This window comes from Labrus mixtus, chromosome 4, assembly GCF_963584025.1.
Source record: "Labrus mixtus chromosome 4, fLabMix1.1, whole genome shotgun sequence".
NCBI classification, from domain to species: domain Eukaryota; kingdom Metazoa; phylum Chordata; class Actinopteri; order Labriformes; family Labridae; genus Labrus; species Labrus mixtus.
Window position 1 is genome coordinate 5,809,045 of NC_083615.1, and position 13,004 is coordinate 5,822,048.

The 13,004-nt window shown below is 43.2% G+C and overlaps 1 protein-coding gene across 2 annotated transcripts in view; it reads right to left on the reverse strand.

Moving 5' to 3' along the window:
• Positions 1 to 13,004, reverse strand: part of tln2b (talin 2b) — a 76,128-nt gene that overhangs the window by 14,318 nt on the left and 48,806 nt on the right. For both annotated transcript variants that reach the window (XM_061035379.1, XM_061035378.1), the window contains 22 exons: positions 12,345 to 12,511; positions 11,533 to 11,661; positions 10,288 to 10,401; positions 10,013 to 10,126; positions 9,769 to 9,903; positions 9,456 to 9,584; positions 9,243 to 9,345; positions 7,650 to 7,858; positions 7,104 to 7,223; positions 6,720 to 6,917; positions 6,026 to 6,165; positions 5,378 to 5,471; positions 4,989 to 5,078; positions 4,786 to 4,908; positions 4,099 to 4,242; positions 3,716 to 3,901; positions 3,432 to 3,572; positions 2,525 to 2,706; positions 1,515 to 1,647; positions 1,298 to 1,399; positions 1,010 to 1,180; positions 548 to 694 (listed from right to left, as the gene is read on the reverse strand). In XM_061035379.1, the coding sequence (XP_060891362.1) occupies positions 548 to 694; positions 1,010 to 1,180; positions 1,298 to 1,399; positions 1,515 to 1,647; positions 2,525 to 2,706; positions 3,432 to 3,572; positions 3,716 to 3,901; positions 4,099 to 4,242; positions 4,786 to 4,908; positions 4,989 to 5,078; positions 5,378 to 5,471; positions 6,026 to 6,165; positions 6,720 to 6,917; positions 7,104 to 7,223; positions 7,650 to 7,858; positions 9,243 to 9,345; positions 9,456 to 9,584; positions 9,769 to 9,903; positions 10,013 to 10,126; positions 10,288 to 10,401; positions 11,533 to 11,661; positions 12,345 to 12,511 (3,071 nt within the window). The remainder of the gene's footprint in view (positions 1 to 547; positions 695 to 1,009; positions 1,181 to 1,297; positions 1,400 to 1,514; positions 1,648 to 2,524; positions 2,707 to 3,431; positions 3,573 to 3,715; positions 3,902 to 4,098; positions 4,243 to 4,785; positions 4,909 to 4,988; positions 5,079 to 5,377; positions 5,472 to 6,025; positions 6,166 to 6,719; positions 6,918 to 7,103; positions 7,224 to 7,649; positions 7,859 to 9,242; positions 9,346 to 9,455; positions 9,585 to 9,768; positions 9,904 to 10,012; positions 10,127 to 10,287; positions 10,402 to 11,532; positions 11,662 to 12,344; positions 12,512 to 13,004) is intronic.

Sequence of the window (13,004 nt, forward strand, 5' to 3'; positions counted from 1 at the left end):
GCATTTTTAATAGTACAACTTGTTAATTGCTATATAATTTAATAACAATTAGAAAACCATTAGCAAGAATAATAAACCTGGTTTATGCATGCATTTCTCTAAAGAACCTCCTCTTTAAACAGGCTAATGGAGTTTTAATCTATGTAACTTGGAAGTGTTTAAATTGAGGGGAAAAAAATGCAAAAGACACAAGCAGGAAGAAATAATTGAGGGTTGAGATTTGAGCTCAGAGTACACAGATCATCAGCAATTATTAACCGCGCTGTCAGCACGGTGACATGTCCCCGGGCAGAATGAGTGACAGCTAACATCGTCAGTGAGCTGTGATTTAAAACTTGTCTAATGAGAGACACTGACAAGGACACACTCCGTGCACACCCACTGAGGAATTAGTCTTAGGAGGAAAAGCTCATTTTGCCTTAAGACAAATAATACAGGGAATAAGTGTCAGCCTAAAACCCATTAAAAACACCTGAGCAGACATCTCATGAGATGGCATCACACCAACATGTGTTCTCTATCCAAACACAAACACACTCTTACTCACCCTGCCCATGGCCTCAGCGATGGACTCCACCATTCCCCCGACCATACCCACTTCACTGGCGGCCTCGTTCAAAGTCACCATGATGTCGTCCACGGCCTCCTTCATCAGCTGGGCCGCCTCCGAGATGGCATCGTGGGTGTGGGACGCCTGGGGACACAGTCAGCTGATTAACACCTCTGTGACACTGTTTTGGTTTAGCCTGAGGTCAATTAATCAGCACGACACCATCTCCAGAGGGTCCCTACTGCTTGTAAGTCCTCAATGTCTATCAATGGGGGTCTTCGTCAGACTGGATTCATGCTGTTACGCTTTTTCTTTTTAAAATAAATTAAAAAAACATGTTAAACAAGTGTATTAAGTGACCAGATGGAATGTAGGGAGGGTTAGACAGGACACTTAATGAGACAATATCAGACAACTTAATTTAATATGCCAGCACCTTGAAATAGAGGTCATTAGTACCTTTGGGTTTCCTCCGCCTTCCTTGGCAGCATAGAGCATCTGTAGGGCGGACTCAGACAGGGTCTTGGTCTGATCCAGGATGGTCATCTGCTGCTGGTGGTCGTGCAGCTTAGAGGCCAGGCCCACTGATGCCACAATGAGCGGGTCGAAGTAACTGGCGAGCTGTGTCACCTGGGAGGAAGAGTTAAAGAGAGTTATCTCAGGATGGATTGGGGCTACCAGATAGAGAAAAAAAAAAGACTTTCTTAATCCAGAGGGGATAGAGGGATATATGGTCACACCCAGCACCTTATGTCCTAGTTGGGCAGCTTCACCTCGGGCCGCCGTGGAGACAGGATCGATCAGGTGCCCGATCTCCTGTACGGAGGATGTGAGCTGATCCTGGAGCGCCTGGTGAGTTACAGCAGCAGAGCAGTGTACTATAAGTCTCAACAGAGAGACAACAGATCCTTTTTTACTTCTTTCTCTCAGACTAAGATAGACCTGATGGGTTACATGCACTCACTTCCATGGAGATATCATCTCTGCAGGGCAAGGACTGTCCCACTGCAGCGAGGGACGCTTGCTCAATGTCCCGGATGCACTTATTGATGTTATCAATGGAGTAATCGCACTCCCGCTGTCCTGGTGCCTTGTCCCTACCATCAAAAAGATAAAACACATTACATGACGTCTCTACATTATTGCTAAAACACCATATGTTTATAATTATAAATAATTCAGTTAGTAATTCAGTTCATTAAAAGGTAAAGTACGACATTTTTAAGAGTATTTTCCACTTTCCTGGAAAGAGTAAGATGAGAAATTGGACACAATATTTATATCTGTACTCTGAAGCGAGAGCCAGTCTTATTAGGTAAGCATAAAGTAGGAAAGCAGGGGAAGTAACAGATAGCCTTACTCTATCTAAAAGGTTAACTGTCCACCTACAAACAACTCGAAAAAGCTCACTGATAAATATTGTAGAAACACTCATTGTTATTTCGGGTTCAAAACGCTGAGTGAAGAATTGAAAACTTTTGTTTTTTTTACGAGATGGTTTTGCTAAAATTGAGGAATTGGCTCCTGATCCAGGCATGATGGTTGCAATTAATCTCCGTTCCTTTAAAGTTTACTGCGAGCCAAGTTATAATCGAATGCATGAAGTCTATTCTGGGCTGCTTTCGGCTGCTCGGAGAATAGAGCACGCGCTGTGATTGGAGGGCGATGATGAAGACAGAAGAGGGTGGGGCCCTGCCTTTGATGAAATGTGTTTCAGATTCACCGCGGCTTATCATCTCATCTCTGCTCTATAATGTTCACTAATCTATTACAAGGCAGCGGGGAATCTCGGCAGATATAAACTAATGCAGCAATTTATTGCTCAGCTGAACCGATATCGCAAGAATAAGCCCTCTGGTTTCAGAAACAATTTTGCCCCGCCCTCCCCCCTCCAGTTGTGAGCAAACCATTATAGGCAATGATTCAGTATAATCCTACAGGGACAGATGAGGCACAGGTGGAAATAATACCGACCTGATGGAGGTGATGAGGCTCTTGATGGAGTCAGAGACAGTTCTGGAGTGGCCAGCTAGGATGGACCATGTGGGAGGATCTTTGGGGTTGAGGACCAGCGACCGGGCCGTTTCTAAAAGGTAAGTGGAGCTGTCGAGCATGGAGCGCGCTGAACGCACAATGGGCTCCTGCGCTGCTGAGCCCTGTGTGAAATAAAAAAAAAAAAAGGTGAGCCCAGGTGAAACAACAGCCCAGGTAACAGGCTCACGAACAGAGGCAGGGGAAGCCAAATTTGTACGACAGAGTTGTTAATATTACTTGACTACCTTGGCGAGATCAAAGGTGGCATCAAAGGGAGGGATGAGATTAGAAAGGCAGCTTTACACACATGCAGGAAGAAACACCTTCAGTCTTTATGATCCAAGCCAAAGCCTCCCTCGACAATTAGATTAACAAGCCGGAGATTAGAGCAGCTGTGCCTTCGAGAGTGCAGTTAAACACTGCCCCCCTGAAAGATTACAGCCATAAAGCTTTTAGAGGACTGTGGGAGAACTGTTCCGCTCAGATTGAAAATAAAAATCCATCTTTCCCCCTCAATTCTTTTCATGACATTAAAAGAAAAAAGAACAAAACATCAATTGGACCTAAATCCTATTCCCATGATGTTCGCTGTACAAACCTTTTTTTGTGTCGGCTCATATAAAACTGAAATTGAGTGCAGATGTCACAAACATATTCATTAAGTCTGTCTGCAGAGAAGCCTCAAGATCCTCTGCAGGATGAGTGGAAATAATTCCTACGCTGATGCTTCTCAGTACAAAAGGCGCAGGAAAAGATTGCTGTACATATTCATTTAGATAAATCATCAAGATCTCTGGGAAAAAAACGAAACAGAGCATCGAAATGAACATGAAAAAAAGATGCACACCTCGTTGCTGATCTGAGCTGGGATGCTGGCAAACTCAGGGTTGTTGGCAAAGGTTGACAGGTTTTCCACAGCCTCGAGGAGAGGTGTCGTAGCAACACGGCACCTGTTTCTGTTGTCTTCTGAAAAATCCCCATCTAAGGCCTGACACATAACAGCACCATGTTAATAATAACCCATTTCTGCTATACTGCTGTAAGGGGATGAATCATAAAAAGATATACTCAGCTTCTCGCGAGACGGGGATAAAAAAAAAAAAAAAATGCTAGAACAAATTTACACTCAACGTTTTGATCGGTTGGGGAGTTGACCTTGATGGTTTTGACAAGGTTGGCCGTGGTGTTGGCCACCTCTTTGGCTGACTGGACAAACTGTCTCCTCGCCACGGGGTTGGCGGTCTTAGAGGAGGCCAGGCGGCAGGCGTTGCAGAGAGCTGAGGTGTGCTTGGCTACAATTGTTGCTGCAGACAAGACCTGACGAGAGGACACAAAAAAAACGGAAGCAGAGTTGTATAACGTGAAGCATTCTGGGTAGGTAGTCGGACTAAACTATTGAGTACACTCTTGTTAAATTAAAGTTTTCAAACCTAATGAGCCAGCTAATGGCACACTCCCCATATGGCAGGGAATGGTCCTGGAATGATTTCAAGCCATGCGTGGACTTTTCTTACCTGTGAGGGACTACTGGCTGGGTCCACCAGGTTCTGACAGGCCATCTGTATGGCCTGATGAGCCCTTGCAAACTGGATGGGATCCACCAGCCCCTCATGGCCAGACTGACTGTTAGGATCAGAGACACCTACAAGATAAGAAGCCTGCAGGACGGGAGAGAAAAAGCAGAGTAATATTAACGTATCAGCTCCCCATTGGGCTGGTTTCTCTGTTACTCAAGATGACCACTTGCTCTTCAGACAAGCTAGCATCCCCCGCAAGCAGTCTCTTCTCTGAAACAAACAAATGGCAGCATGACAAGATGCAAACAAATGTTAAATTATAGACGGTAGTAAAGGAGAGGGAAGCATAGATCGGTCAGGTTGTGCCCTTTCACAGACAAAGACACTAAATGTTTCATGGAGGTGTGGATATCATTTTTCAGCTTTAGGGTCTCTGAAACCTGACTCATCCTGCATCACTGTCATCCTAGCTATCAACACCAAGAGTCCCTCTAACTTCTCAATGTAATTTATAAATGCAAAACGTATCAAAAATGTATTAGAATTCATGTTTAGAGGTTTCTCGTAATGATATGATTTTTTTTATTTTAAACAAAAAGAAAACAGAGAGATTGAGTGCATGGCTAATGTGAGGGCATGGCACATGCTGTCTCAGAATGATTTAGTGCCATGCTGTGATCTCACCTGTCCTCCAGCCTCCGTCAGTCCACACAGAGCTTTGGACGCTACACCCACACTCTCCCCGAAGGCTAACACATCTCCAGTCTTACAGTGTTGAGAAATGCCCGCCATAGACTCTCCCAGGACCTACAGAAGAAAAAAAATGAGTTCTTCAGTTGCCTGCTGGTGAAAACGTTCAAGCTAATATTTTTTTGGAAAGTCTATACCTTTGAATTCTCCATGACGCTCTCGATGCAGTCAAAGTAGGAGAGTTCACTGACAGGCTCATTTGGATTATCAAGGAGTCCTCTGACAGCCTGAACATAGACAGAAATCATAATTTACTACAATAGGCACATTGATTTTTTTACACCTTGAACAGCTACTTTAGATTTTCATTTCAAAAACACGATGTAAATGTAAATCATAACAGGTAAGCCTTTAATGTTCAAAGATTTTTTGTCATTTTTTTACTTGAATGTCGGCTCCAGTATGCAAATGCCTCTGTTCAACGAGTGTCCCTCTAGTTTTAACTCATGTTCTAAATTTAATGTGCATCCACAATGAAGGCTCTGTGGGAATCTGTGTGTGGTTCAGTGTATCTGAGAGCGGCTACCTCCAACTCCCTCAAGGCGTTGTCGCACTCTTTCTGTCCTGCTGCTTGCTGCGTACAGATCGTGATCAGCTGGTTAATACTCTCTGTCACCGCCCTGAAACACACAGAAAGCCACACAGGCTCTTTAGCTCTCACATGCGTCCTCTGCATGCGCACACACGCACACACGCTGGGCTCAATCACGCTGACTCTCACATGCTTTCAGCTCCACTATTCAAGCACGGCACTGCTGGCCTCTCACTGCGGTGGGCTCACACACACACGCACACAGGAGAGCCGAGATTGTCTCGAGTTTGTGTTCAGCCTTGCTGAGCACAGACAAGCTCAAGCCAAGGCTTCCATCTTCCTAATTAGACAGAGAGAAGTCAGTCAGGCCCAAAGCCCTGCGGGACAAGCTGCTTGGCTTCTCACTAGGAGGAGGTTTCATACTCCCTCTAGCAATGCCTCACAGTCACAGCTTAGGAAAGGCAGAGAGAAGTTTTTATTTTGCATCTAAATATAAGATCAGATGTTTCACAACTTTCTAGAGGCATATTTTATGTCAACATGGTTCAGGTAACCAACAATCCAGACATATTTTGTGTCAGAAAAAAAAAAGAAGTGAGGAGCATATCAGGTATAAACCAGGTGCTATGCATCTTATCGCACCTTGCTGCCACAGCGAGAAGATTCTTAGCGTTGGCTGCTCCTGGATCCACAGACAGAGACTTGGCAGCCAGAAGCAACTTACTGGATGCCATGGAGATGTTTTTCAGATTACCAATGACTTGGATCTGGTCGTCCTTACTCTGCAAAGGGAAGAAAGAAAAAAAGATACGGGGGATGTTTTTATAGATGGATATCAGAGCTGTGCAGTCAAATACATATCCAGTATTTACCGTATTAGCGACAGCTTTAGATGAATAAAGGAGTCTATTGAAGGTTTTTTAATGTGTCCCTACCAGCTACATTTCTTTCCTCACTCTGCAGGCCTCTTTGAGCCTGATTAAAGCTCAGGTGTCACGCTACATCAAATCCAATCCCAGATGATCTTTCCAAATTAATGAGCAAAATAACCAGAACAAGAACATCACACCATCTCATTACATCTGACTGTGTTAGTGCTCATGGGGACAATCATTTGCCTAAGTGAATTTGATGAAAAAGTCAAATTAACAAGTGACTTAAATAGCATTGGGTAATAAATCGACAGAAATAAGAGCTGGTCCAATCAGCATTAAAGACTCGTGTGTGTCCATAAAAGGTTTGAATGTCCCTCTCCATGACGTAAACTAGTCACAGTGGTTCACCACTGATCAGATTCGATGCACTGTGGAGGGGTTTGTATGATCGTGAAACCTACTTGGGTGTGTCCTGCCATTTCAATGCCAGCATCCAGGAACTCATCAAAGTCTTGGCTGAACTTCCCTGAGGCCGCAGCCAGCTGGCTGCTCGTACCGCGAGAGGAGTGGACGACCTCGCCTGCAGAGTGGTTGAGTTCAGCTGCGGTGTGGTTCAGATCAGTCTGGGCCTCCTGGAATGTCTTGCTGCAGAGAGGGAGCTTCAAAGGCAAGAGACACATCGTTTAGGCCGGACTGTAGTGCACATCAAATATCAAGGTAAAGGGAAATAACCTGTTCACTTATGGGGCAGCATTTCAATGTACGGTATGTCTTCAGTATCATGTTTTATTGTAATTACATATACACTACAACAAATCATCAAGAAAAGCCCGATCAGGACTCACAATGTCCACCAGCAGCTTTTTACTGGCCTCTCCGATGCTCCTGAGGGCCATGTCAACATCCTTCTGGCCTGGCAGGCAATTCACACAATTATTCAGGGAGTGTGACACTGCTTTGGCCACCTGAAACACAACACATCACTCTGTCAATGGACAGCCATTAGTCATGTCCGATATAATAGAAAATCCCAGAGCAAATCTATAAGGGGCAAAACATCTCGGATGCAAATTGGGCTCACAGCAGTGCACAGTAATCCATGTCACTAAAGTATGCTGTTGTCACAGATATATGTCAAACAATATGTTTTCCCCTGAAGGGCTGCAGGAGAATGAGCAGTTTTACTCTGGCTCTCCTGAGAGAGAGGGAGAGAGAGAGAGAGAGAGGGAGGTAGAGCGAAAGAGAGAGCGCAATTCCAGGCAAGAGGCAGAATAGAGACCAAATAGCAACACTTATCCAAAGAATATGTTTTTACAAATAAGTAGAGGAGAGAGATGGATGGTGGGGCTCAGAGGAACAATGTGATTGCTACATCCAGCAGTTTATGCTACCTGTGCCAGTCTCTGCTGACTCTCAGCATCCCCTGGATGAACCAGGGCCTGATGGGCTTCGTGGATTAGCATGGCCGAGCCCTCCATGACGTACTGCGCTGAGTCCAGCATCGCAGCCGACGCCTGCGGCTCCCTGGTGCTGGCTGCAACTCCTCTGGCTGCTTGAGCCAAGGTCCGTAAAGCCTGCGCTGTTTCTCTGGCAGCCACACCTGAAAAACAACAAAAAGAGAAGATTTCATGAAGCAAACTAAATGAAATCAGTTTAATTAAAGTAACGGATTTCCATTCCTGCCCCATAAAGACGTCAACTGCATAAATATGGAGCTTGCACATTAGAGCCTGACCGATTAATCGGCCAGCCGATAATATCAGCTGATATTAGCATATCCAGTGACTGTCGTATCGGCTAATTTTATCGCCGATATTACTTCATTTCATAAGAGTTTCATTGTATTAAACTAGCAGCTCTCTATCACCAGCAATGTGTGCTACATGGATTACAAAAAGCATCGTCACTCTCCAGAGTGTCGAGGGGTGATGCACGTACATGCCCAGTTACTTTCCAGGTGAGTGACCATCTTGTCTTCCCTATACTGTTTATCTTTTCCACAAGTGTTTGATAACTGTATTTGAGGGATTAAACCATTAAATGTGCATATCTATATCTATCTCTAAAAGGTGAAAAGTTGATCCAAGAAATATATCTGTCGTTACATCGGTATCGGATTTATTATAATATTATATTAATATATATATTATATAATATTGTTATCGGACCCCAAAACCCCCAATCTGTGTTGAGCCCTTTTTACACATTCAAAATATTATACTCATAAAAATATGCAGTTTGCATCTACACATTGGAGTGTATTGAAAAAATAATCATGTTTTTGTTCAAATCTGAACTGACACATACACACACACACACACACACACACACACACAGAGGTATGTGTAATTCAAGCCGCTGATATAGTTGTCATAGTTTTGTTTAAATCAGCTGGATGAAGTTCACTGTTCCACACTGAGAACAAACTGTAATAGTAAGATGCCCTCATTGTTTAAAGAAATAAGTTTATATAAAATTGCTCCTGATTGGAGGTTCCCTTAAGATATCACACATGCAGCTGACGAGAAAAAGGGGCAAATTGCGTCAAATTGCATTAAGCAGCCAAGTGGAGCCATTTGCTGATGGAATTTTATATCCAGTGGAAATAAGATTAATGAGTAGTGAGCAGCACCGTGAGCCACAGCACAAAGTTCTGTCTCAAAGCCTCCATTGTTAGAAATACCTTCCCTTATCTGTCTTTATCTCCTCTTCACCTGACAAAACAACTTGAGCCAAAGTTTGTGCCAAAACAGTTGAGCCATGCAGGATTCAGGGGGGTTCAGTGTGAGGAAAAGGTGATAGCACTAATATAATGTTCACCACTTCCTCACATTCTAGCTTGGCATATTGCTGAAAGAAATTACTTTTTCAATTACATTACAGTCGGCAATCTTTTCATATTTACCTATCAAATCAGGCAAATGTTACCACTCTACACACAACTATTTATTCAGACAGTTACAACTAGAATACATTTGGCTTACCTGTGTAATGTTCATTTCCCTGCGCAGCACACGTGAGCAGCTGGGCCATGGAGGAGCCCACAGCCTTAGACGTGCTTCCTAAATCTTGAGCACACTTCTCCAGCTGTTTGAACACCAGACAAACAAATAAAAGATCACATTTATAATTTTAAAAAAAGTCCTCACCGTGTGCACAGTAAAATGATTCGACAGTACAATTTGCAGCGTACTGACCGTTTCCCCAGGAAGAGGCTTGAGTTGGCTGTCGATGACAGACATCTTGGCATCCTGAAGCTCACTCTTGAGAGTCTGAACAGTTTTGAGGGCCGAGTCGATCTCCAGAGGACCACAGGCTTCATGAGCCTTCAAATCACACAAATAAATCATTCTCATATACACCAAGCTATTATACCACAAGGCCAGCCTATATGCTGTGCTTCACATCTCTGAAGGAGATCAAAGCACTTAATTTAACAAAAGAAATGAATGAATTGCCTTCATCCATTAGATGAATCTCGCTATATCTGATACTCTTTTGTATAGATACCTTCTGGGTTGCAGTCCTGAGCTCTGCCAGGCAGGTAGCCAAATTCTTAGCACACTGGCCCAGTTGCATGGCAGCAGCCTGGTCAGCCACTGTTGGGACTGCTGACTTAGCTGAAGTCACCATCTTACTTCCAGGCTGAAAAAAATGATGGCACAAAAAAAAAAAAAAACCACACCTCATTTTCTGTTTGCTTTGCTTAAAAAATGTTTAAGCAGTTATCTGCGTGGCGGTGAAAGGCTGTCACCTGTAAGAAGCCCTGGCTGGCCATGATGAGGGCAAGCTGTGCACCGAGCTCCTCGGGTTGGGCCTGGCTGCTCCTCATCCCCTGCACCAACTGGGGAATGCTATCTGCTACTGCCTGCATTTAAACACACAGATTCTTAGTGCTTTATATGCACTTCATCATGACTGAATGAAGAGAAAATGTGCTGCCGAGATCACTCAAGCCTGCACGGTTTATGACAATTCAAATTCAAAATGTGTACATGAGAGAGAGAGAGAGAGCGCACATGACTGTACCTTGCAGCTATGCACGAGTTGTTGGTGCGAGACCGTATTTTTGTTGGAGGCAGCAGCATTCTGGGCAGCTGCGATGGTCTGTGTAGCAGCAGCCGCCGCCTGCTTAGCGGCTATCTGTACAGGAGACACAAATGGAAATCATTTAGATAAAAAGAAGGGAAGTACCCGCTGGCTTTGAGTACATTTAGTTTTGTTCTGTGCAGCACTATGTTGTGTTCTTCAGTACTCTATATCAGTGAATAATAAAGCTATCTACCTACTCATTGTTTTAATCAATGTTAAAGGGCTCACAAAATAAATGTTTTCAAAGAAGAGCAGCAACTTCACTTTATTTTTGCTGTGTTTCCAAAAAGACACGACTAAATATATACCACTCAGCTCACATTAATTCACAGACACAAGGCTAGCTTTGAAGTCATGACAGGATTGAAAACAGAGGACGAGAGGAGACATTCCTTGTTGAGTGGATGAGGAGGGGAGGATGAAACAAGAAAGTCAGGAAACATGATAACAGTGTACTGATGGGAAAACAAGTAGAAGTAGAATTGACATGAAACGTTGAAATAACATTTTCTAACTAATGTAGCTTCAACTCTCATATGTGGAATACTACATTAACTTAAAAAACATGATTTATACTTCCATAGCAGCTGTGTGGTAGGAGACAACAGCTAACAATAAGGCTGTTTTGATGGGGACTAAATATGATCATTTCAACATGCACACTTGCAGAACTTTGGTCTTCTTTGCCTCACACATATCTATGATGGATGCAACCATTAGCACCCTTACTGTGACCATCTGAAGCAGGAAAGCACATAATGTATGTCTGATACCGGGCTGATACCAGCCCTGGGCAGTGCATAGTTTAAGGGCCTGGGAAATTGAACATTTAGAGCTCTGGAGTAGAGAGAGGGGCGAGTCATTAGGGGTAAACTGATACCAAAGGCTAAACGCAGATCTTTACACTTTGATAGTTCACTCACAGTGCTGATGGGATTTAAAGCTCCCTCCTACAGGAAAAGAGAAATAACTCTATACTAAATGGGCTGTATTTGAACAAATGGATGCAGAGGCATTCCATTATAAGCTATCTGTCAGGCTAATGTCTAAACTGTCCATTTATTTCTACCTATTTTCTAAAATATTTATCCTACAGAAAGAAACATGGGAAATTAAATATTTATGTGACACCTCAAGGTGAACACACACACAGATAAGAACATGTTGGCTCCAATGACTGACCTCCAGCCTGTTGACCAGTTTTTTCTTTATTGCGTTCTGAGCCGCAGCATTCGTGGCCACACGTAGCCCCTCAGCCGCCTCTCTGAGCCTCTGCTGTTGGTCCTCATTCTCTGGGTAGGCAGCCGCCCCCTGAATGCACAAAAACAGACATGCATACACACATCAACACAAATATGACCATGACACACACACAGACAGAAATTAACAATAGCGATCAGACAATAGCAAAGAAAGACGAGCCACTGTGATTATACATACGGTACAATAGATGCAAATATGTATTTAGCTCTGTCTGCTTTTCTGACGGTTTCCAGGGAAACCATCAGTGCGATATTCTCACTTCCTCTTTGATAATGGCAGTGGTGTGTGGTGATTAATGTGTCCCAGATCAAAAAGCATCTAACGTGCCATGAGCAACATTTCACTTTTCGGAGTATTTCACATATGATAATATCCTGCTCGACAGTGCCAGGGGCTTATTAAGAGCCACTGACGCTGCACCCTTTCATTTCGGATGTGAAATCATGCGGGCTGCTTGTGCATGCAGTAATGCCAAAATGTGTATGCAATGAAAAGAAAGCGACTCAGTTCAGTTAATCTTTCAACATGGCACAAGAACGTCATGGCAGTGCCGATAGAGAGAAATCGCTCAACAGTGCTGGATCAAAGTGATTGTTTTTAATGTGGTTTAACTTGTTAGAAATATGTCATCTGTATTTTTTTTTAAAAATAAATAACATGACTAGTATAATCCCTTAGCTAACAATCAAATTGTTGCATTAAATTCTAAGAGTAACCTGTTACAGTCTCACCTTCGCAGCCTCCACCATCCGAGCCGTGGCGTCAGCCAGGAGTTTGGCTGCAGCCAGAAGTTTCTTGGAGTTGTCGACATCAACTTCTGCCTCTGCATCAGATCTCATGGCATTGACCAAGTCAGAGGTGGCCTGAGCTAACACTCTGGCCTGACGCACCATCTCGCCTGTTCACCAATACAGACGCTCGTTAAGTACGAAAAGGAAGATGATTGCAAAAATCCAAATCAACCAGTGAACAATACAGAGACACTTTATAATTACATTCACAACTCAAATTATACAGTCTCTCACAGATAAATGTATACTGCAAAACAAAAAATAGATGTTTATACAGAAATAATATATTTTTTAGTAGCTCAGTTTCGACTGGAAACTTATTTTTTGGCTAATATGGTGATTTGAATACCTACAAAATAAAGCTATAATAGCTAGTTGATGAAAAATCCTCTGGCTAGAGTTAATATGAATAAGTCCTTCAAATACTCTGACGGTATCATATCATTCTATCTTTGTGCATCACAAAGAAATGTCTGTATTGTCCTTGTCCTGCAGCATCTCATCATTGTTTTCACCCCCTGACTTTCATAGCTGAAGGTTTCCTGTGAGTCACCCTCTCTTACACAAATACAAGTCTTTGAAATATATGCAACATCTCCC